Source organism: Ptychodera flava, chromosome 18 (assembly GCF_041260155.1).
Source record: "Ptychodera flava strain L36383 chromosome 18, AS_Pfla_20210202, whole genome shotgun sequence".
In the NCBI taxonomy this organism is placed as follows: Eukaryota; Metazoa; Hemichordata; class Enteropneusta; family Ptychoderidae; genus Ptychodera; species Ptychodera flava.
In genome coordinates, this window is record NC_091945.1 from 22,385,900 (window position 1) to 22,411,155 (window position 25,256).

At 38.1% G+C, this 25,256-nt stretch overlaps 1 protein-coding gene and 1 pseudogene across 1 annotated transcript in view; one reads left to right on the forward strand and one right to left on the reverse strand.

The window, feature by feature from the left end:
• Positions 1–723: 723 nt before the first annotated feature.
• The window catches only part of LOC139117175 (immunoglobulin-binding protein 1-like), a 31,845-nt gene continuing 7,312 nt past the window's right edge, over positions 724–25,256 (reverse strand). Inside the window, exon 8 of the mRNA XM_070680068.1 lies at positions 724–777. Coding sequence (XP_070536169.1) covers positions 737–777 — 41 coding nt within the window. The 3' untranslated portion in view covers positions 724–736. The remainder of the gene's footprint in view (positions 778–25,256) is intronic.
• On the forward strand, positions 7,486–23,356 carry LOC139117176 (probable methylmalonate-semialdehyde/malonate-semialdehyde dehydrogenase [acylating], mitochondrial; annotated as a pseudogene).

Consider the following 25,256-nt stretch of genomic DNA (forward strand, 5'->3'; position numbering starts at 1 on the left):
CCTTGGAAGTCAGAATCAAAACAACTGTTTGCAGTGACTGAGGTGACATACATGTACAGTGTGTTGCATATTTGAATTTGAACCACGGCTATTAGACCACAGAGAATACACGTACAATCATGATATAAAACTGGCAGATTACCAGAATGTAAATAAATGTGATTATCTATTTCATACCGGTGCAATAAATGAAATTTTGTTTTTAAATTTGTTCATTACAGGTACTCAAAAATAATGCAAAATCAAGAACAAATAGAGCATCATGAGCATTGATCAAAATGTCATCTTCCCATCTGTATACTGTTTTATCATGATATACTCAGCTATCATGGGAAAACCAAACATTTGATGTGAGCTCAATTACTTGAAATCATTTCTCTGACAATAATTCATCGTAGACAAAGTCTAAAACTAACATTAAAATTAAAGGCCTGATTTTCAGTCTTACAGTCTTATCAGTCTGTACACAGTAACATTACAGTACAAAACTTTCTGACATTACAAATTGCTAGATACCATGATGGCATGGTTATTTTTTCACGCATAATATACACAGTAAATAAATACAACAGACTCTCTCAAAATAACTTTCATTCAAATTGTGGCATTTACATACTGTAAAAGGGGAAAACGGTGATATTTCAATTGTTTGTTTGTATTTCCTATGTCACAGTCTATACAGAGGGACAATGCCTATGTTTTGTTTCTGGTTCAGTGTAACTTGATTTCACTGAAATCATCCCATGTTCTGTCGATTTCCTGAGCCACGTTTGTTGTCTGAAAGATACGATCACATAGTCCAAAATCAGGAACTGGAAAACTGAACTTATCAAAACCCACAATGAAGATGATAATGATAAACTTCACGCTTATAAATGAGTAAACATTACCGGTACCTTTTATTGAAGATTTGTATTTAGGGATAGATAAGTGAGTCACTACACACTTGAAGGGAAATATGAATAAAAAAGAATATTGTGGTACTACCATGCGAATTTCTTCAGACAGGAACTGGGAGAGAGTTTGCCATTTACACTACTACAATTTTTTTTTCTGTTTACAAATACCCTTTCTCTGCAGTCTGTGTTTGCAACAGTACAATACTGCAACATTTGTGTTTGCTGAAAATATTTGACAGAATTCTTGGTGATTCACTAATTGAATGGTGGTAAAATATCATTGGGAAAAACACACAGAATATGTCCAGCAAATACTCAATACTTGTCAAAAATTGAACTGTTATCGGATGTTAAACTATGTGCTATTTGGATAATAATGACAATTTGATTGATAATAATCATGTATAAAACTCACCATCCTTCCAGTCATCCATTTCGAGACTACACCACTATAGATCTGATGTCTTTGAAAGTTTAGTAACAATGGTGTACTGTCCGATTGCGTTACCTATCACAAGGAACATTTATTACTTTAGGGCAGTAGATGGAGACAAGAATTTGTCTGCCCCTCGCGTAAAACACACCTAAAACTGTGTACGTGCACGACTAGCCACGACCATTTATCCTTTCAAAGGTAATATTTTCTGATTCGGCAATATACACATTCTGATTCAGCCATATTCACTATATAGGCCTATATACGCATCATAAGCTTATCATGCTTCCCACATCCGTTGGACAAACAGATTCTAATATCGGATTTATCCGAATACATATTGCGTCACAGTATATGGACTTCGGGTGTACGTTGCTCACACCTATTAAGGGTGTTGAAAGCTACATTAATCGCCTATCCTTGTTTTACAAATTTGCACTTTTTTGTGTATGTATGCTATAACCTATACAATTTTTTTTACTATAACCCAAACGGGATTCGAACCCCCAACACGGCTACATCGCCTAGTTGCTAGGCCCCACACAAAACCAGTCGGCTACCGTTTTCAACCCAAAAAGAGTTGGTCACAGTAACCGACTTAGATTTTACAATCCTGTGCGCGACCGAGGAACACAGTGTGCGTGGAGCAGACGACACACAGACACAGTACAAATACACATATAGTAATCGGAAAAGCACGAAGCTTATTACTGAGCTATCAGACAGACTCGGGGACGAGTAAATATCCACCAGCAGAAACTGTTCACTCAGGTTAAAGAAATATGTTTTTTAATGAACACTTATTGCCTGGTCATTAGGGCTATAGCGCCGTCTATTAACCCGAGGGGCGTGTGTTACCAGAAACACATCGCTATTCCCCGAGGCCGTAGGCCGAGGGGTATAGCGATGTGTTTCTGGTAACACACGGCCACGAGGGGTAATAGACGAGCGCTATAGCCCGAATAAAGACCAGGCTATAGGTGTTTTATAACACACCACATGCTCATGTTGTATTGTTAGATTGTTTTTAATGTATTTTGATATTTTGCACCGCAACAATCCATTGTGACGAGTTTACTGGGCGATGTATAGCGGTTTCAGTTGTACGTGGTACCACTTTCTTTCAAAAAATATTCTAAGGGACTGGTCAGTTTCTTCAGCCTGGGGGGGGCGGTGGATTCATGGGGGGGGGGTCACCCTGTTTTTGACTTTGGTGATAGGGGGGGTCACCATGTTTTTGAAATGCCCAATAGGGGGAGTCAGTGTGTTTTTGAATTTCGACACAGGCTCATCATTGCCTAAAATGCATCGTGTCAGCCACAAATTTCATCCAGTTGCATTTTTCGGCGCGCCCTTCGGGCGCGTAACTTTAATAATTTTCAGCACGCCCAACTTTAACATATCAGGCATACATATATCAGAGATATATGTATGTTCAATATTTTTCAGCGTGCTCTTCAAGCGCATTACTTTAATATATCAGACACTTTTCAGCACACCCTTCCTGTGCATTACTTTAATATACAAGACATATATATCAGAGATATCAGGATGTTTCATATTTTTCTTCGCGCCCTTCGGGCGCCATACTTTAATAAATCAGAGATATATGCCAGAGATATCTTGATGTTTGCTAAGTGAAAGTGTACTATTATGAAATCTGCATTTCATATGAAAAGCATGACAAATTCCTGATATTTTTCTGTTCTCTCTATGAGAATTCAGTATGAGAAAGCAACATGCACAAATATCAATGTTACAAGAAAAAGGTCATCTCAAACTCTGCACACATCAGATTTGGCTAAAATGCCTCTCTATTGTTCCTCAGGAGATTTAATTGGATGGCTGGCAAGTCTTAACACCCATCAAAGTTTTTGATTTACTGCTTTTTCCTGTTTGATATTAATGATTGAAATCCATTCTGTACAACAGTTCAGGACATCTGGTTGAGCATAGAAAGTGTGAAATACATTCACAGCTCATTCAAAATGTACTATATTCAAACTTTAAGATTGACACTTTGAAATTCCTATCTTACAACTGACATGCCAACAATTTCATTAAAACACAGAATGACTTAAAATATAAATGTATGTAAAATATAACATATATATATATATATATATATATATATATATATATATATATATATATATATATATATATATATATATATATATATATATTACAGTATTATATTATTACATATTACAGTTGTCGCGTGCGGGGGGGGGGGTCACCCTGTTTTCAAAATTTGGAATAGGGGGGGGGGTCACCCTGTTTTCAAAATTTGGAATAGGGGGGGTCAGCCACTTTTTGACGTCGGCAAAAAATAATCCACCGGCCCCCCCCCCAGGCCGAAGAAACTGACCAGTCCCTAAGCATACCTGGCGACATCCTTAGTTGCACTTTAATCTTTTCCGTTAATGAGCTGTTCAGGTTCCTACGCTGTTGGAATGTTGGAAAATGTTGGAAAATCTGTTTTAGAGAATGTGTCGTCACCTATCCCGGACGCACATCACGTTCTAGTCACCCGCCATTGTTGCAAAGCTGCAGACGACACTACGGTCACGTGACCGGGCACTTTTCCAAATTTGGTCCGAACTATTTCCCTAGGGAAATAGCTTTTCAAAAAATACCCTCTGACGTCACTTTTTTCGATCCGATGGGGACTAGACGTATCTATTTTCTCGTCACGTGACATATCCTGGCGAATCGCGACACGGAATGAGCATGTGGCGTGTTATAAATAACTCAAACGGGATTCGAACCCCAACACACAACATCGCCTAGCTGCTAGGCCTCACACAAAACCAGTCGGCTACCGTAGCAGCGCGTTACTATTAATATATCAAAGCTCTTAATGGCGTGATTCAACCAATGCGTAATCTAAATCTTTCTGTCACTGAACGATTAAATAAGTCGACATACCTATAAACGGAATGGCACATCATTAGTACTTAAAACGGTGTTTGACAAGTTGACAACGAGTGGGGAAAATAACAAAACATCGGAACAAACTGAAACAAAAGCTGTGATCAGTAAGAAGACAACATCACATTAATATTAATAACACATGTTAATAGAAAGAGAGGAACAGTTCTTACGTCATATAGATGAATCTCAGCAGACAATCGAACTCAAAATGTGGTACTTGCATTGCACAAGAAAGGATCGTCTGTCTTGGACTCATGAGGGCGCATATGGCGGCTATCTTGCTGGTGGTATGGCAGCGAGTTATACTTACATACAAGAGACAGCTTTTACAGTTTACAAAGTTCTAAATTAACTTAGTAAAATACACCGGACAGACAAAACAAAAGCCCAGAGGAGCTCGAGTGTTTCAGATAAGGACTCGGAGTGCGCGCATGTAAATCTTAATTTTTATCGCGTATCGGAAATGACCACAACCCTCTCTCAGTAAAACATTATCAGGTTAGTGCTATAAAAATTTTGAATGACTTTTCATTTTATCACATTTTATCTCTCTCTCTCTCTCTCTCTCTCTCTCTCTTCTCTCTCTCTCTCTCTCTCTCTCTCTCTCTCTCTCCCTCCCTCCCTCCCTCCCCCCCCCTCTCTCTCTCTCTCTCTCTCTCTCTCTCTCACTCTCTCTCTCTCTCTCTCTCTCTCTCTCTCTCTCTCCCTCCCTCCCTCCCCCTCTCTCTCTCTCTCTCTCTCTCTCTCTCTCTCTCACTCTCTCTCTCTCTCTCTCTCTCTCTCTCTCTCTCTCTCTCTCTCTCCTCTCTCTCTCTCTCTCTCTCTCTCTCTCTCTCACTGTCTCTCTGTCTCTGTAATTTTCCTGTACGGACTTTCCATTTGACTGACTGTATTCGACGTAAGCCCAGCGTATTCGCCAAATTTTCATACGTTGGCATATGCTGGCTTAATCGTCATGGTGTGACAAGGCCATTACTTCTGCTCTGCTGGTGAAAGCTATGGGCAAATTAAGACAATAGTAAAATATATCATTAATAAAATATGTACAGGTAAGACCAAGTGTAACGACTTCTGACAGTTAAAACATGCATATGCCTAGAATCACCACAGGTCCAGTAGGCATAGTTTGTGATGATTTTTTCCTATTATTATCAGAAAAAATAATAATGAATATTAATAAATTATTAATATGAATGTTACAGAATATTAAAACTTTTTTACACACAATGTCGTCTACTTTGTGTAAATGCTGTCTGGAAACTCCATTGTTGTGATAATTAAGATTATTAATAAATTATGATTATGATTAATAAAGTCATATTTTACACATTGTAATGTGCTTATGTGAACAACCTTTTGGAAACCCTTATATAGTTTCACAATCTATGCCAAAATATACAAGTGACACCATTGCCAAGGTTCAGTCTACAGCGAGAGTTACCATTGCCCAGGTTCAGTCTACGGCGAGGGTTACTACACAGTGTATATAAAGACACTGTGTAGTGACTCTCGCCGTAGACTGAACCCGGAACCCGGGCAATGGTAACTCTCGCCGTAGACTGAACCTGGGCAATGGTGTCACTGGTTTATTTTGGCATTTTGGTTTCCAGAGGGTTGTTCAAATATGCAGATTACAATGTGTAAAATATGATTTTAATAATCATAATCGTAATTTATTGATAATCATAATTATCACAACAATGGGGTTTCCAGACGGTATTTACATAAAGTAGACGACATTGTTTGTAAAAAAGTTTTAATATTCTGTAACATTCATATTAATAATTTATTAATATTCATAATCATTTGTTATGATAATAATAGGAAAAAATCATCACAAATTATGCCTACTGGACCTGTGATGTTGCTTGTATTGGACATACTACAGCTAAAGGACATTTTAGGATCAGAAGTGTAATGAATGACATCGATTTTTATCCGTCATGGCGATTGTTTCCTTTGAAAGGGTCAAATTTGCAATAAAGTCATGTGTGGTGCTCAAAATCGTGGGGTAATGGATGACTGAATTATCTCAAAAAGTAAAATGGAAACAACCATTTTTCTGGCCATTCTTTCCATCCTCATCCTTTCAGCTACAACAAATGTGATCTCTAGAAAATTGACGATGTTCTTGGTATTGGGAAGTTCCCAACCTTAAAGGTACATTTACTGTAACTTTTGGTATTTGTTAAATGTTTCATTTTTGTGTATCAACAATTGTTTCTTATTCTGTCCCCAAATTAAATAGAACACCCATCTGTATTTATAGCAACATACTAGTACATGCATACATACGTAAATGACCGTTGTTATTGTCGACAAATGAATTGTAGTCTTGACTTGATTGGAGATCTCTTTTCAACAATAACAACGCTGACTGTATGGTCTGCGTTGACATGCTAAATACTGGACATTTCAAGACGCTTGATATAGGAGAACAAGATACTGCAGTAGACTCATAAAACAAATAACTTTGAATTAAGAAATTCAGCGGCCAATGGAGTTTAAATACACCTGTGGAGTTTATCTGTTCACTTATGGAGTTTGTCCGACGGTCCCCCGGTAGCTGCTGTGCACGTGGTTCTCATTTTAATAGATCAGGAATTCTGGGCAAATGTTTAATTATATTAATGCATTTTTTATTTTCTAACCCCCCCTAAAAGATTGTGGTATATCTGTCTTGCTGCCCTTATTTTTCTTAGGGGAAATGGGTGGTCGTCCTAAAAATCCTCCGGTCCCCCTGGGAGTGAATTCTGAACACTTCCTGATGAAGGTGGCTGGAGGGAAAATTCGGGGGGGGGGTATCGTAGCGGTACGGCTGTTACGGACATCTATTATTTCACCATTCAATTCTTAATTACATTTATAATATGTTAGAATAGAATGTTCACCTGTGGAAACACCCATGGTTAATAGGATTTCTAAAATTCGCCTGTTTGCCTGCCTCTGCCTCACCACCCTGCTGCTGTGCTGTGGTCACATGAGTGGATCGGAGCTACAGGCTAATGTAAATGTATAAGTTAACATATTTAAAGTATATCTCCTGAAATAAAGCTTTCTTAAAGTCAAGTGCCATGTGACACTACCCAGCATAACCATGCAGTCTTTAGTAAAGTTGAAAAGGTCATACCAGGTTACTAGAGTGAACTTCTTTCAACATGTTCAAAGGTCACGCCGCGCAGGGGTGACCGTGTTCGAGGTCACTGCATTCGTGCGTATATGCCTTCTTGGAACATCATCATGCTGCGTGCAACGAAGTTAAAGCCAATTAAGGTACGTCCGTGTTCGTCATGATAAAATTTGACATAAAGGCTGGACAACCATGGTTGGCAGAGAGAGTTCTGCATACGTTTGGTCACGATAGGCTGACATTATAATACCATGCTTGTGAACAACGCAACACGTAGGCCTACGGCTTTGTTTGCTCACAACTTATGCAGGCCATGGTGGTAGAAAGGCGGTACAGAGGTGGTTGGTGAGCCGTGCATGCGTCTCTATAGGCAACATGACGGGTGCGCTAGATTTGATATGATTCGCTCAGTAGTGAGCAATATGTACTTGTATTTACTAGCCAGTGTTGTCCTTAGAAGCCGGGTGCCGTAACCCGGCTGTTTTGCATTTTTTCCCGGCTACTTTTAACGTAATTAGATTATTTTTATAGACCTATTAATTTCGGGATGGCACTGCCAGCTGTTAGACGGTACACGTACGATTAGCAGTTTCGCGACCCCTTTCCCCGAATGGAACTGCACAAACATAAAACAGTTTCTAAATACCCATTTGTGGCTTTTTGAGCCCGATCGTTTATTTGTTAAATAGTGTGATTGGCTGATGGACGCGCCTATGGTGTTGCCTTTGTTACGAGCAGTGTAATTGGTTTGATTAGTATGAAGGTCATCTTAGGTCATTTTTAACGATGGCGTCAAAAAGAAATGTGGCGTCGGCCACTGGCACCTTGCCGATGGAATATTTTTTCCCGAAGAAAGCCCGTTCGAAAGGTATAATTGATTCCAACAATACATTTAGTTTATGTATGAAAAACTTCAATTTCGCTGAGATTGTGACAGAAAAGCGCCGAAAAGATTTTGATCCACGATTCGAAGTTCATGAGACTGGCAAGTTAGCTTTCCGCCGCCGCGCTGACTGCCAACGTCACTACGACTATGCTCTTCTCAACAAATCAAGTTATTCTCAGAGCAATACCGACGCATTTTCTAGATTTAAAAAAAATGAGGTAGAACTTATTGTTTTTAGAACCATTGTTTTAATGAATTGGTATTTTATTTCATTGATTATTTTTATGTACCAGAATCCGCGGTCACAGGCATGTGTGTTGCCGACCGTTGCCGACACAGGCGCTCCTTAGCTGGGTCGTCTGCTAAGTAGATCGATTTTCGGATCGATCTATTGATCCCGTAGTCGATATGCCCGCCACTGCAACCTAAGGTTGCAGTTGCGGGCATATCGAGTACGGGATCAATAGATCGATACGAAAATCGATCTACTTAGCAGATGACCCAGCTAAGGAGCGCCTGTGCTTGCCGACCGGCGCATCATCGTCACGGCTCACGGCTTCACCGTGGCGCTGATCCCCCGTTGTTTTACCCTCTTCAGTACGTCATCAACCGGAACTTTTTCCTGCAATGGTACCGTTCGTATCGCACGTCGCGACACAGACCGATTTATCGTGATCGATGCCGTGTTCTCATGGCATTTTGACATAAAGGTGTATAAATCCAGATATGGAAACATAGAAATACAACGAAATTTCGAGTCGCTAAAGCTTCAGCTATTCCCAAGAATAAATGAATACCGTATAATCTTCGGGAAAGAGACAGAAGACGAAAACTACTGTACACTGAGATGATGGCCACTGGCGGAGACCGGTTACGGCAGTGCCCACTACAATACAAGCGTACACTCTGTGTTCATCGATCTGAATCTTTCGGGCTCGCCAAGGTCAACTTGTGATATTTTAAAAGCCACAGCATCTCTAAGAATGATAACTAGTGTTTCGATCGTGTCGTTGCATTAACTTCATAAATATAATTGTAAATATTCTAAATAACTCAAAATACTATGGTTATCCGTCGCTACCGCGGTGAAAGCTATGTCCCCCGCACCGGATGGCAGACTTGCCTTGGCATCGGTCCAGCGCAAGACAATGATTGACACGCGCACGTGACCGAATCCGTATGTCTGATTGGTAGAGATACCATTCGGTGTATCAAAATTTAGGCTTACTCGGATTTATGAATGAAAGTATACCTGTAAAAATTTGCACATCACTGGGTGACGGGCCGCTTTACTCATTAAATGAAAGTAATCCGCGTAAATAAAACACAAAATCGCGATAAAAATCATGCACTTTGTTACAATAATTTTGATCCATCAACATCAAAGAAAAATAAGAAGACTGTTCATGTGATAAATATATAATCCCATTGGAATTTTTCTCTGATTGACGTCATCGTATACTCGTGTTTTTCGCGGGCCGCAAAACTTCTCGCCTTCGGCTCGAAGTTGTACGGCTCCGAGTAAAACACTCGTATACGATGACGTTAAACAGAGAAAAATACCATGGGATTATATATAATTATCTCACCAGTGTATACTTCATTTATACATACATTCATGTTGGCTTCATAAGACACCTGATTGCAAATGAACACCAGACTAGGTAGCTATAACAATGGACTAACTTCAACTTGTTCATTCTCATTTTGTTTTTTTATTTCTTACACAGGCTCTGAATTTGTTGAAGATATCAAGGGTGTACAGCAGCAGTGTGGTATGATTTTTATCTCTTTATTCACTTGTCCGGAGAATTCAATTGGAAAATATCATGATTGAATAATAACAAAATTGCAATTGGTTCATGAGATTGATTACAATGATGATGGTCATCATTATTAATTGTCATCATCATCAATCTTGTTGATCCATCTGTGCAAATTTTATTCTGTTCCATTTTGTTTGTATAAAGACATTCTGCAGTGAAGTTCCCTGAATACAGTCACATTGGTATATTTCTTTTCCTGTTAAATGTGGATTCTTAGTTTCTGTGAAAGCACGTACATTAATTATAGCTCAAGGTTATACACATCTCAAAAATCAAAAGTTTAAACTTTTTGTTGAGAGTTTCCCTTAAGGTAGAATGTATCTAGGGACATATATTTATGTACTCAATTGTTAAAATTTTACACACATAGACATAGACAATTCAAATTTTGTACTCTACTGGCTTCAAAATGAGTCCAATAAGTAGCATATAAAATCAGCGAAGTATCGTAATATTTTAGAGTCTCAATATCTATCCCGGGGGCATATTCTACCGTCAATATTGACACAGACCAATCCATGTCTCTATCATCATATATTCATTTCAATTCATATTCCTTTTCAAGCATTACAAACATTTGCTGTTCACCTTATGTGAAATCTATCTCACAAACATATCCATTGGGCTTTGGATTGGATTATACAATGAGTGAATTATACAATGAAAAATATGTATGGTATTATGTACCCGGTAAATATCTCTTACAGAACTCAATATTTCCATGTACATTCTAAAACATGTATTTTTTGCATTCTTATTATCTCAGCCAACGACAAAGTATGTAATAGACAACAAATTTTTGGATTCCAAGACAACAGAATGGTTAGATGTCCATAATCCTGTAAGTACTTATGTCTTTAATTTCGTTTTTTAAAATCTGTGCCTAAGCAACTTAATCCTAATGCAGATTGTGAGCTGATCACTTGATTAGAAAGAGTAAGCCCAGATTTAAACATCCTTTTTCGATATTCTTTTATTTACAAAGTAGCAACACTCACATAATTCATGATACATTGTAGCAAATATGCATTATCATGTCACATGATATTTTCTATTGCATATATTACTGTGATCTGCATATGATTTGCATACAGGCCACCAATGAAGTGGTTACCAGAGTACCCAAAAACACAAGAGGATGAGATGGAGGAAGCTGTGGCTTCTGCCAAGGCGGCATATCCAGAATGGTCACAGACCTCGATTCTGGCAAGACAGCAAATCATCTTTAAGTTCCAGAATCTGATCAAAGACAACATAGTAAGTATTTAAGGAAATATGAATGAAGATTGGTCAAACTTACATCCATCAAGGTTGGGAGATTGACAATAGTGGTGAGGTAGAAAAGAATCAGTCAAAATATATAGTTGTTAACTTTATAATAAACTTGTGCAAAGAGTGGCGGTGGGTTCTGAGCAGCAGCTTGGTACATAAAATTTTTTAGTCAACGGTTCATTAGTATACTGTACTATTATGCAGACCTAATAACACCTTGATTAGGGGGTTCTACATCCAGCTGTCTTGCCTCCTGAGATAATCCCTACACATCTAATACCTAGCATAGCGATGTTACCTGAAGCATAGACCTGTCCAATTCTGCCACCAGTGTTTCTCATTAAGGAATCTCTGCCAGTTCACTTATTTGCCACACTTTCTGTATTAAGTTCTGTTTTACCTCATTGTGTGAAATTGATGAAAAATCTAATGAAGAGTGTGTACAGTTCAACTAATACTATTTTAATGGTTTGGTCATACTGTTTGCCTTTTTGCAAGAATTGTAGGTTTTAATTTCCAGGTGTGAACTGCACTCTAGTCTGCTAGCTGTAATATTCTTATTTCAGAGATGCATGAAATAAAAGTGTTGTACTACCAGGCAACATTTTACAACCAATCTTATGAAATCTGCAACAATTTTTTAACTACTAAGGGACCGTTCAGTTTTACGGCCGGGGGGGAGGGGGGCAAAATCCTGGGGGGGATCATCGTAATTTTGGAATCCGCAAAGGAGGGTCATCGCTTTTTCACTGGTAGGAAAGGGGGGTCACCACATTTTCAAAAACATAATACCAACAATAAAGTTCACTTTATGCCATGGCCATGATCGACCCTCTTTACCGGCGGGCCGCCTTCGGCGGCCCACTACAATAAATATACATTATGTATTACCCATGACCCTCTTAACGGGCAGACGCCTTTGGCGGCCCACTCTAATTAGGTTTACTTCATGCAATGGCCATGATCCAACCCTCTTTACCGGCAATCTTTCTGTAAAATTCCCAATTGAAACCGCGGCTTGTATTAGAAACATTTTTGAGGGACCCCTGGGATCACGCACTGAATAATGGTAATGGCCGCGCGCCTTCAGCGGCCCTGTCCAGTAAAGTCTACTTTATGCAATAGCCATGATCGACCCTCTTTACCGGCGGGCCACCTTTGGTGGCCCACTAGAATAAAGTTGACTTTACGTAATGGCCCATGACCCTCTTAACCGGAGGGCTGCCTTTGGCGAACCACTCCAATAAAGTTTACTTTATACAATGTCCATGGACATGAGTTGTCTATGGAAATGAAGTTAAAAATTGCCTTACAGTCGTCCTAATTAACAGACGTTTCAATGGATGTGGCTGAGAAGTTTGTGCACTGGCATCTCTGCTACACGAATAAAGTGCGCTGCGTACGGAATTCAAATCCAAATCATGCGGGTAAATTTGACATATGGGTTTTGGTTATTTTTCAGGGGGGGGGGGGTCATCAATTTTTTCGTCTGACAAAGGGGGGGTCATCTTTTTTTGCACAAAAAATGCAGGGGGGGTCTATATTTTTTTGAACACCGGCGACAAGATTTTGCCAGCCCCCCAGGCCGTAAAAACTGAACGCTCCCTAAGTTGGAATGAAAAAATGCACAGGCATAGAGAGTTTATATAACCTTAAAGCGCAGTGGTCGTCGCGCTGCGCAAGCTCCTGAGGGGGTCCCCCTTGTTGACAACATATCCGAGAATGCCGCAGGAGGTTATGGGTGATTACTATGTTTGCGATATTGCCACTGATGTGGCGGCTGATTGTCACAAGCATACCAACTTACCAAATCTAACACGCAATAAAAGGTCAATTAATCTAGTTAAATATCTGCTGAATATTGAACAGTAATTACACGCTGGATTGAGATCACATTTGATCATGATTTCTTGAATCAGTTGAATGGGGCTCGCTCAAGCCATGGAGCTAAACACTTACCCGTACGCGTGTATATGCCAACAGACTATCAATGACCGGGCTCTGGTCTACGACATCGCTAGCAAGGACGAGAACTTTCATTTCAAGTGGCCCAACAGGAGTACAATTGACAAAAACGCAAGCTACAGAAATCTACAGCTCGCAGAGCAATGCCCGCTGCAGCAAGAAGCATCTGTTCCGTGGTCTGCATGAACGTCGGTGTCAAGAGAACCGGGTATATGGCGCGCTACACTCGGCTGTGGAGAATTCAACTCCACTACGAAGTTTACCCCGTTGGGGGTGCAAACGAGAATTCCGAGTATGGGTATCAAGTCAAGCAAAGGACCTTTCATAGGTCTTCTTGTTATGTGGGGATTATCTCATTTGAAAGAGGATTCAGACCTACTCGGCAATCAGGAGGTACAACAACGAAGTTTCCGTAGCACCGGTAGGCCTACACTAGCTAGCCGTTGGATCTCTGCCATGACCGTGCACAGGATCTCTCAATACGTCCCTATGTGTAGCCGTGCAATTTTCCTGTTTTATGTGCTGTACAAATTGTGTACAACCAGCGTGACCGCGCGCGATCAAACCGTTTGTTCACTGTGACTGCATGCAGTAAACTCAGCGACATAATGTGCAGAGTGTCTCAATGTTCGTAGCCTTACATGAGTTACATGTAATAGATAGAAATACCACTGAAGTTCGTTTCCGATCTTAATATTTTACTATTGCATGATGTTGAGTCTTACAACGGCGTTAACAAAGTGAGGGAACGCTCCCATCTCACTCTGATTGGAGTTGAAAAGACTTATGTTTATAAACATTTATGTTTATCAACAAAAAAATCGCGCACGCGCAGCGCGACGACCACTGTGCTTTAACAATGGATTTTAATCATAGTCTTTTGTTGATCTGCTACTGTAACGATTTCATGGTCTGTGCTACATGGCACTGAAATATGGTATTTGACTCATTATCAACAAGGCTGTAATATATGCAGCATGCTGAGAAAGTTACTTTTGCATCATTTTACAAGTGGTATAGCCACAAACTGATGACCTCAAATCGCTGTAACACAATACACAGTGCCAACAAGGCGTCTGTGTTTTGTGTACAGCAATTTGACATATCAGTTTGTGGCTATACCACTTGTAAAATGGTGCCGCTAATTTTTTCGCATGCTACCTTGCACACACTCTATTGAGAAATTAGTCCACATCTGAGTTTTAACTGGCTGTGTTAGGAGGTACACAACCCAGAAATTGCATGCAACAATTTATACTGAAAACATTTATTTAAAAAGTACAATTACAGAATACTGATAAAGTAATTAAGTAAACCTACTATGCAGATGGAAAAGTTAAACTATCAGGGAACTTAAATTCTAGTTTTTCCTTCCCATCAACTATTGATCTTTTCAGAAAGACATCGCTAAGTTGATTACTCTGGAACAAGGCAAGACATTGGCTGATGCAGAGGGTGATGTGATGAGAGGTTCCGTAAGTAATGCTCTAGATTCTACACATAGTACGTTGCTCTTCCTCAAGCAATATCAGCTTAGGTTGTTACTGGTAGAGTTGCAGGACACAGTAGTAACAATACTGACCTTTATGCACAACTCAGTAAAATATGAATATTCTTCAGTACAATGTGTGACAAGTAAAATACCTTGGTTACAAGAGAAATTGAGCTGGACAGACAGTGTGTTGCGTCTACGATGAGTGTGTACAAGGGATTTGTATAATTTTGTCACTAATTTGTCTTTAGACATCACAAGTATACCCTTTCCTCAGGTATATTACTCGGAGATGAACAACTCTTTTATTGACACCTGAATTTCATCATTTTAGAATTGCAAATTTTAGAGTTTCATTTATTAAATATCAATTAATTTCTCCTCAAAAATGATGGAATATCGTTCTACGCCCCAATCACAATGTTTTCTTTCCATCAAATTCTGCAGAGGTTGTTGAACATGCCTGCTCCATCACATCATACAACTTGGAGAGACCCTACCCTCCATCACCAAAGACATGGACATAACGTCTTTCAGAATTCCTCTTGGTGTCACTGCTGGTATCACACCGTAAGTTACGATCATACATTTTAACTTGTGCTCTCTTATTTATCACTTGACAAAACCTCCAATTTATATCTTCACCGAGTTTCTATTGATGGCTGCTCGCTTAGATTCTACAAACACAAAATCTGATGGATGCTTTAAACTGCTGTACAGGGCAGATGAACACAAAATATCACTCTTGTCATATAACTTAACTTTGTGAGGTTTGAAATTTTTATGATCTATTGTGAAAATTATGGTATAATGTGAAAATAATAACTTCAGTGTGACAAGAAAAAATATGATGTCGGTATGGAAATGGTTTTCGCTGATTCAGCATTTTGTTTATTTCATTTTAGCTTCAACTTTCCAGCCTTGATTCCTCTCTGGGTAAGATTCTTCTCATTTCAATCTGTTGGAAACTTTCTGTTAATAACAAAATCCTTGCCCCGTCCATTGTTTCATAATTTAAAAGTAAAAAATAAACCAAAATTGTTGTCAAAGATTTCAAAATGTTGGACTACCCCAACCATTTTTTTGGTCAGAAACCTTGAATCAATCATCAGGTCTATTCACCTATGACTGAGCATGTGAATTGTGCTATAATGAATCTTTTATGAATGTATACAGCCTTTGCAACTTTATCAGGTGATTCTGTGTGCTAAGACAGAAAAAATGTTTGGGTCATGTGACATAATGAAAAGCTCAGGGTACACTAGAATATACATGTAAAGTGTACGGTACACGTACGTGTAGGTAAAAGAAAAGTGTTACATTTTGTAGATGAGGCATATACTATTAAGATCTACATGTAGAAGCCAGTAGACAAAGGTTATTACATGTAGACAAGTATGGATGACCAGTATGACTTGTGTCTGCGAGGGAGAGAATTTGGTAGATGAAGCTTCAAGTATATGAACAGCTTTGTGATCTTTGTCTACAAATAAGCCTTCTAGATCTACTGAAGAGATAGTACAGTCCGTATGTAGATCTAGTGACCTCATTTAATATAGATGTACCAGTCTTGTATGTTAACTTTATAATAAACAATACCCCAAACATAATGATTTGTTCTACCCATGATGAACAATTTCCACCCCTGCTATCTTTACTGTACATGTAGGTGTATTTATAAATGTGTATTCAACACAGGCATGAGTTATCTTTTCTGTAGATGTTTCCGGTGTCAGCAGTGTGTGGTAACACTTCCATATTGAAGCCATCGGAACGTGATCCAGGTGGAACAATGAAGTTGATTGAGTAGCCATCGAAGCAGGATTTCCTCCAGGAGTTGTTAATGTCATCCATGGCCAGCATGATGGTAACCTCAAAACTTTAAAATGCTTTTAACTACTGACATGTACAGTATAGTTTTTGTTTACATTGTACTTGAATGTACAAGCTTCTCCGGATCCCTTTAAAATAAGGAAAAGATGGAAATTTTTATTTATTTATTTAGGTAGACCAACGGGCATAAAGCCCATTTACAGGCACCTTAACATATAAAAAAGAAAATTATGCGCAAAAAAATTAAAAAAAAATGACATCACAATCATAACTTAGCACATAGTTGAAAAACAAACAATCAAGGAAACTAATAAAAACATGCACCCTGCTGCGCATGCCGAAAGGTGGAAGTAGAACTAGATAAATCAATGTTTGGATGATCTTTTAAAATTCCATTGATAGTATTTAAGGTATCTACATACCTTTTAGACACTTTCAGATTTTTATATTTTTCTCAATTGAACACGTACCAAACCCAAATAAAGTATACATTTTCTGAAAGCCCTGATATAGAGCTATCCGACCAAGCACAGTACACGGTCATTATTTCCATAGGAGTCACGTGACAAGCGTTTTGCTGAACCTTCCAAAAACCGGTTTTTCCCACCTTATGCAAACACGCTGCAAGATTTCCGGTTGGAATTTCTTCATTGACAAGCCTTGATTATATCCTTCAAAACAATGTCTGGGATTTTCTTTATATGCCTTTGTTTTTTTTAATGCGCTCTTAAGGTTTTAGATGATTGTGCTTTTCAAGGAATTTTAATTATCACGCCATATAATTTGAATGGAGCCTCCGGGAAAAAATCACAGACACGTTTTTGAAGGTTTGTCAAGGCTTGTCAATGAAGAAATTCCAACCGGAAATCTTGCAGCGTGTTTGCATAAGGCGAGGAAAAAACCGGTTTTTGAAGCTTTAGCAAAACGCTTGTCACGTGACTCTTATGCAAATAATGACAGTGTACTATGCTTGGTCGGATAGCTCTATATCAGGGCTTTCAGAAAATGTATACTTTATTGGGGTTGGGACGTGTTCAATTGAGAAAAAAATAAAAATCTGAAAGTGTCTAAAAGGTATTTAGCTATCTTAAACATCTTAAAATTGGAGAGTGTCCTGAGATTAATTCTAGAGGCACTGATGCGGAAAATGTAGCTATTACGTATACGCAGCTGTCTGCATGGTACGTTAAAAAGTATTTGGACAAAATGGACGAGCAATTATAGTGTGCATTGACCAGTTTGAAAACAAAAGTGCCATCTAAATATTTACGCCTCTTTACCAGTGGGGGAAGCTTAAACCAGGTACTGAGAAAATAACACTCTGCTGAAGTATATTGCAGATTTGATTTAAAGCATAAACATTTACTAACTTTTGCTGCACTCATTCAATTTTATCAATTTGTGTTACTAATGCCATGGAAACCATATAACACTGCAGTATTCTAGGTGGCTTCTCACGTGGCTCACATACAAAGACCTCAGAGTAGAAATATTTGAAAAATTAGCGCAGGTACGCTTTATAAATATAACGCATACAGGCAATGGTGATACATGGGTATTCTAGATTCCCTAGAGCAATTTATTTAGCACAATTATGATTTCAAAGGTTTGCTCTATAATGCATAAAGACTAACAAGGATGTAGTTTTTGAAAGGATGGGTTTTTTGCAAACATGATGGTGAAAAAAATCTTACCACTCCGGCCATCTCTCTGATAATCATGATAGATACGGTAAAATACTCACTGTTGTACATTAATAAAAAATATAATTAACTGCAGTATTTCATTTCATGGACATCTGATGATAGGATCTTCACTAATTGCAGTTGAGAGGCATTTGTGAATGGTGAAATAATTGTTTTTCAAAAGTCTTTGATTTTACCATAGAGATAATGTAAGATCTGCACTACTGATACCATTCAGTTCAGTCGAAATAGGAAAAACAATTTAATTCTCTGTCTCCTCTTTCTTCCAAGCTGTATTTGTTTCTGTGTTTTGTCTAAGGAGCCTGGTAGAAAGAGTATTAAAGGTATACAGTCATCTGTAATCTAAATATGCCCATATATGGTCGAAGAGGCATTCCTTGGTATTCAAAATGCCCATGTGAGGGCGCTGTTTTTAAAAGGCGGCCACCCGCTTACTAAAATCTGTGATTGGTTAGATTTTCTCTTTCCTTGGTAACTGTGGCAAAATTGGAACAGCTGGCAGCTGTGGCATGTTCTATACAGTTACATACTTCATTTTCATAATTCATTACATTTCAAACTTGACATTTTACAGCTGTAAACTTCATCTGTGACCACCCTGACATCAGAGCCATCTCCTTTGTCGGTGCCGATCTCGCCGGCAAACACATCTATGAACGTGGAAGCAAGAATGGCAAGCGTGTCCAGTGCAACATGGCGGCCAAGAATCACGGTGTCATAATGCCAGATGCAAACAAGGAAAACTCTCTACGCAGGGTATGTTGATTCACATCCAACCAATGGGAATTCACTTGCAGGGGAAAATTGTGCTGCCTTATCATTATATTTTAGACTAAGTTAATATTGGATTTGAAATGTTAATTTATAGTTTCATTTGGCATATAACACAAGCAAGCATAGATTTAAAGAGCAATGGTACCTTGTTTTAACACATATCCTCAGTATCAAATTGTACGACCCAATTTGCATGAAATATGGGTACAATCTACCGGTACGTAATCAAGTGTGGTGGGGGGGGGGGGGGGGGGGGAGACTTCCTCTATTGCTTTTTTAATGCATTGCAACAAGCACAATAATTTGTATCTTCGTGTCAAACACAAAATAAGAGATTACGTCATTATGCCAAAATTAAATGTGTATATTTCACAAAAGATAATATCACCATTGTCATCACAGTGTGAGTGCAACATCCCAGTATGAGTCCAACATCGCAGTTGAGCGTTATCATAACAGTATGATGAGTCCAACATGACAATATGATGAGTCTAACATCATACAGTATGTGAGCGCAACATCGCAGTGTGAAGAGTTCATCACAGTAAAGCTGCAGCAAAACTATTGACTTTCACAGTTGGTTGGTGTGCAGCATTCGGAGCAGCTGGTCAGCGCTGTATGGCGTTGTCTACCGCTGTATTTGTTGGTGATTCAAAGGATTGGATTCCTGAACTGGTGGACAGAGCTAAGAAACTGAAAGTGTCAGCTGGTGAGTAGTGATTGTAGTTTATGTAGGGTAATTTATGTGGGGACAAGTTGTCACTTATTTTAACTTCGTAGAATTTTAGTGGTCAAGTTATTGCATACAATGTACGCATGTAACTGATACAGATAAAATCAACAACCAAAATTGCCAAACGGTTGATCTTGGTAAAACATGCAGTACCTGAATTAGAGACAACGTTTCAATATCTATTGGAAATCATGAAAAGACTACATGTATCTACATCAACAAGGCTGGTTTTCCAGGCTTTCTGCCATACATACATACTTTTATGGTTAATACACAGACGTGAGTATATATACTGATGACAAATATACATGTACAGTATCATGAGCTTAATAACCTACTATCAAAACATGTCCACACTGTGCAGCTTGTGTAATCATATCTTGTATTGATTGTATTGGTGTAACCTACTTGTTTGTACATGCAGGCATTGAACCTGGAGCCAATCTTGGTCCACTTATTTCACCAGCATCCAAACAGAGAGTTTGTGATTTAATACAGAGTGGAATTGACCAGGTGCTAACATTATACTGGACGGCAGAGACATCTCTGTCGCTGGATATGAGAAAGGCAACTTTGTGGGACCCACGATTCTGACTGATGTCACGGTAAGAATTGGTTTAGTTTGTTGAAAATAGCGCTGGTGCCATGAATGTTGTTTTATTTATTTTTATTTATTTATTTATTCGGATTAACCAACAGGAGTAAATTCCCAATTAAAGGCTCCGCAAAACATAAAATACATAAAAATACAGACAAATACAAATTGACGCAAAGGACAATAACAAAGAACATACAAATCATGAATAAAAATAATTCCTTACACTTGTTTTAAAAGGACTAAATTTGTCAAAAATGTCAATACTGTTTTGTAAATGTTGGGCAACTGCATTGTTTGGTTGGATCTTTTGGTGAAACAGTTTTAGTTTTTCAACCATAACAGCGATAGTGACAAAGTACACATTCTACCCTTAAATGTCCACTTGGTGTCTAAAAGTCAAAGTCAACTTTCAGACAAATATTTATTTGTGCGTCTTAGTGATGAGTGATGGTGACAACATCAGCAATCAGCCAGATTCAGCATTATAATATACATCAAAGTTAATAATATTCCTGATCTATTTAGGGTGGCAGTTGTATGCACAAACCTTAGAAATAATGCTCTTGAGTCTACAAATCTAGTGTATATTTTTGGGTTTCAACCCAGTATACTGGAATTACTTTGATAGTGTACCCCTCATTGTGTACAATAAATGTTTCACAAAAAGTTGTAGCCATGTTATAATTTCCTTGGTACATGTTTTCGACAAGACTGAAGAATATGCTGAGCCTGTAGTACATTTAAACATTATCCTAGGGGGTATGTCTGCAATTATTCAACCTGACAGGCACCCTTAGACTAGCACTGATTCCTACCAGAAAACGTGGCCCGATGGTCTCAAGTGTGCATGCCCATTAATGTTTTTGTTTCTTACACATGTAATTACTGGAGTATTAACAATAGTCAACTGGCTAGCATTGTGAGAGTTGACTAGACATACTGAGATCGGGAAAATGTACCTAGTACAGGCCACATGTTGTTTTTGAACTTGTCCCTGAGGGATGGTAAAAAAGATTTCCCAATAGAAGCCACATCTTGAATTAGGACTTGAAGGTATCCACTGTAATTCCCAAGTGATGTTTGTTACTTCGTCGGCTGTAATTTCACATACTCAAGACGCACATTCCTCCAAGTGGAATCTAGTTGAAAACATACAGCATAGATACCAAGGTTTCATCTGAATGCAAAATTCTTCATCTATTTCACAGCCAAATATGACATGCTACACAGAGGAGATCTTTGGACCAGTACTCGTCGTTCTATCAGTGAACACACTGGAAGATGCCATTCAGCTAATCAACAACAATCCGTATGGAAACGGCACTGCTATTTTCACCACCAACGGAGCCACTGCTCGGAAATTCACCAATGAGATTGACGTAGGACAGGTGAAAAAATCTCAGAATTCTTTTGGTTTTAAAAGTGAAATTCAAATAGGTATTGTTGTTAGAACTTTTACATTTGGATAGAGAACAAAACATCTCTAGTAATGGGTACCATAATTTCAGTTGAGTATTTTGCAGTCATTGTAGGGGAATTAACCGATGGAGCTGGCAGAACTTGAACTCTTCAGATCTATACAGAGTGCATTCACATGATACTTTGTCAAATGTATTCATGAAAATTGCTCAGTACTAATACATGTATACTATCAATATGCTGTCTGTTTTCATTCTCTAACAAGGCCAACACTGACTAGTATAATGAATAACATTTTGGAAATAGCCATTTTCATAAGGTAACCCTAAGGTCTTGCACTCCATTACAAATGTAGGCATGAATCCACCAGTTTGATTATAAAGCATCCATAATGCCATGCTTGATTGCCATTTTTCTTGTGGTAGAGGTTGAAATTAGATCCTATAAAAATATCCAAGATGAAACTTAAGTCATCTAAGAATCAGGTACATTGGCTTAACCCTTTCACCCCCAGTTCCCTGTGTACAGGTCCAACTTTACCATAGAAAAAAAATGGATTTGAGACAAACCATGGTGGTGAAAGGGTTAATCAAGTCTGTCGAGAAATAACACGACCACCTATAATGATTCAGGAGCCTGTAATGATTTCATGACACCTGTCCTGATTTCTCGCACATCTCTGACTTTGGACAATTGTGATTATAATAAATCTCAGGTTGGCGTCAATGTACCAATTCCAGTTCCACTGCCGATGTTTTCATTCACTGGATCCAGGGGATCATTCCTTGGTGATGCAAACTTCCAAGGCAAATCAGTAAGTTTAATTTCATACCTTCAAACGAAACTTATCCAATACCACTGCAAATATGTGTTACCAAAAGTCACTGAAATCAACACATCTAATAGTTTCAAAGTCGTTTGAATGGTTGATTGTCAGTAGCTTATGAGTATTCACTGTGTGTAATGAATTTAATATTGTCTCATTATTGTAATTTGCAGATCATAAACTTCTACACTCAGCTGAAAACAGTAACATCACAGTGGACGCTGAAGATGTGTCCGATGGGGAATCACACACAGTTATCCCGTCATCACGAAATAGACAACAACACTAAATATTGGAATCAGATTGCCGAGCAAAGCTGTGCCTTGTTTTTTTCTCTCAAAGACGTCTTAATTATCAAAATTGTTTTTCCTTTATGAAAATGCAAAAATAACTCTCAAATGGGAACTCCGTACTGATGTTTTGTTCAAATTGTTTGTTCTTCCAAGATTACTTGAGATTTTCATGAGTGTTTCTTTGAGTCTGACTGGCACAAACTATTCAACTACAGGAAATATTTCTCATTTGTGTACACTGCACGCATATTGAGATCACATGTCTTTTTCTGAGAATTCACACCATGTCTAACTAATGTAAGCACTTTCTCTAGAGTAGTGACAACAATTCTCATGAAATGAGAGTTGTATACAGTAATGATAACTGCTCCCACAAGTACTTGAGACATTACAGCCATGCATGTCAGTGATGGCTACAATTGTGTTCATTCATTTGACTATCCTAGAGCTTTGTCTGTTTTATATGGAACTGACCTTGAATTTGCAACTATGACTCAAAGTCATTATGAAGGCCAGAAACTAATCTATGTACAATATTAGTTCTCAGCTTTGTGTTGTTTATACATTAATAGATATAATATTGAAGTATACAGATGTCTTCGTGGGAAATTACAGCGCTTGATGGTAAAGCAGAGCGTTATAAATAAAGCAGAGCATTATCAATAATAACATAACATAATATATATATATATATATATATATATATATATATATATATATATATATATATATATATATATATATATATATAATATTTTAATCATTTGCAGACTTGCATAAGGCCATACATGTATGTGTGAGAAATTGTAGGATAATAGTTGCTTTTTTCAGTAAAAGTCTGAATTTTCTACTGGTGACAGAATAAATGCCACAAAGATTATCAGAAAAGTAAAATTATTCTACAAATTATGTCATTTGATTGTAATTCTATAATCAGATCATGGGTCTGAATGATCTGTTCTGTTGTGGATCTTGGTGAAGACACAACAGTCAGAACTGCTACTTTCTTTACTAAATGGTGGACCTGGAGGTATTAGACAGAAGCCCATGAATTTGACAAATTTGTATTGACACGTGTGTGCTTTCATCCAAGAATAACTCCATGACTGAAAGTTTTCCTATTGAAACAGTTAATCTTGTCCGAAACACGGCAGTCAAATACATATAATTCATGCAGTTAGCATTGAAGAAATCAAGGATAGTAAATGCTACTTTTCAGTTGAATTCTGATATTGCATATATATACAGCCAGTGTATAGACTAAATCACAGTCTCTCCATGGAGGGACTGTGACTAAATATATAGAGTTGAAATTATGGGAAATACTGTAGGTAATCAATATATTGCTTTTCATATATCCATATACAAGGATGTGAAATGTGAATATACATATAGAAATTACAGTAGTACTGGTAGAGTTCAAATGAGGATGGCACAGGCTGATTTTCAAGTCTCTTGGGGGCCTCGTGGCATGTATGATTTGCCATGACCGTGGGTATGCCTTCAAAACTATAAATGACAAATACTATTTCAGTCAAATAAAGCATTTCTAAGACAAGAGGTTTGGAGTATGTGTTTTTCCTATATATAGATCTCACAGTTTATTTTTACTATTGAGGTTGAGATACCATGATTTTAGAAGTCAAGTTTCATTTAGAAAAATCGATTATATTTACATTTCATATTTTTTGTGATGTTTCACATATATTGAATGATTCACTCCTTGAACACTGAGTGGTCTATGAAAATTTTGAAAGGTTAATCATACCGTGTTGGACAGGCAGGACAGGAAAAATATCCACATCTTTTTGTTTGTGCCTTTGGCATTTCTAATCTGCCACAGAATTTTTCAAGGTGAAGGATAATCAGAACTCAGTTTCCTTCACAACTAACATCCAATGGCAATGTACCAGTATCGGTTGGCTGTTTCAAACTCATTATTCACTGAGGGACAGATTCGATCTCACATTTGAAAATGTACACCCACCACCTGAACTATCTGTGCATATGACATAAAAATATGCCATATTCTCGCAAATGTACTGCTTTATCTAGAGAATCTCTACCCAGCTATAGAAGTCAAACTATAATGAGTAACACACTTAGCTGTGTTGAGGAAAATTTGAAATATTTTATTTGCACAAAATAAGTTATTTGCACAGAAAAAAATCTCTATGATAACTTCATGCTGACAGATAATATGACAAAATGTGTTTACTTTATTGTCCATT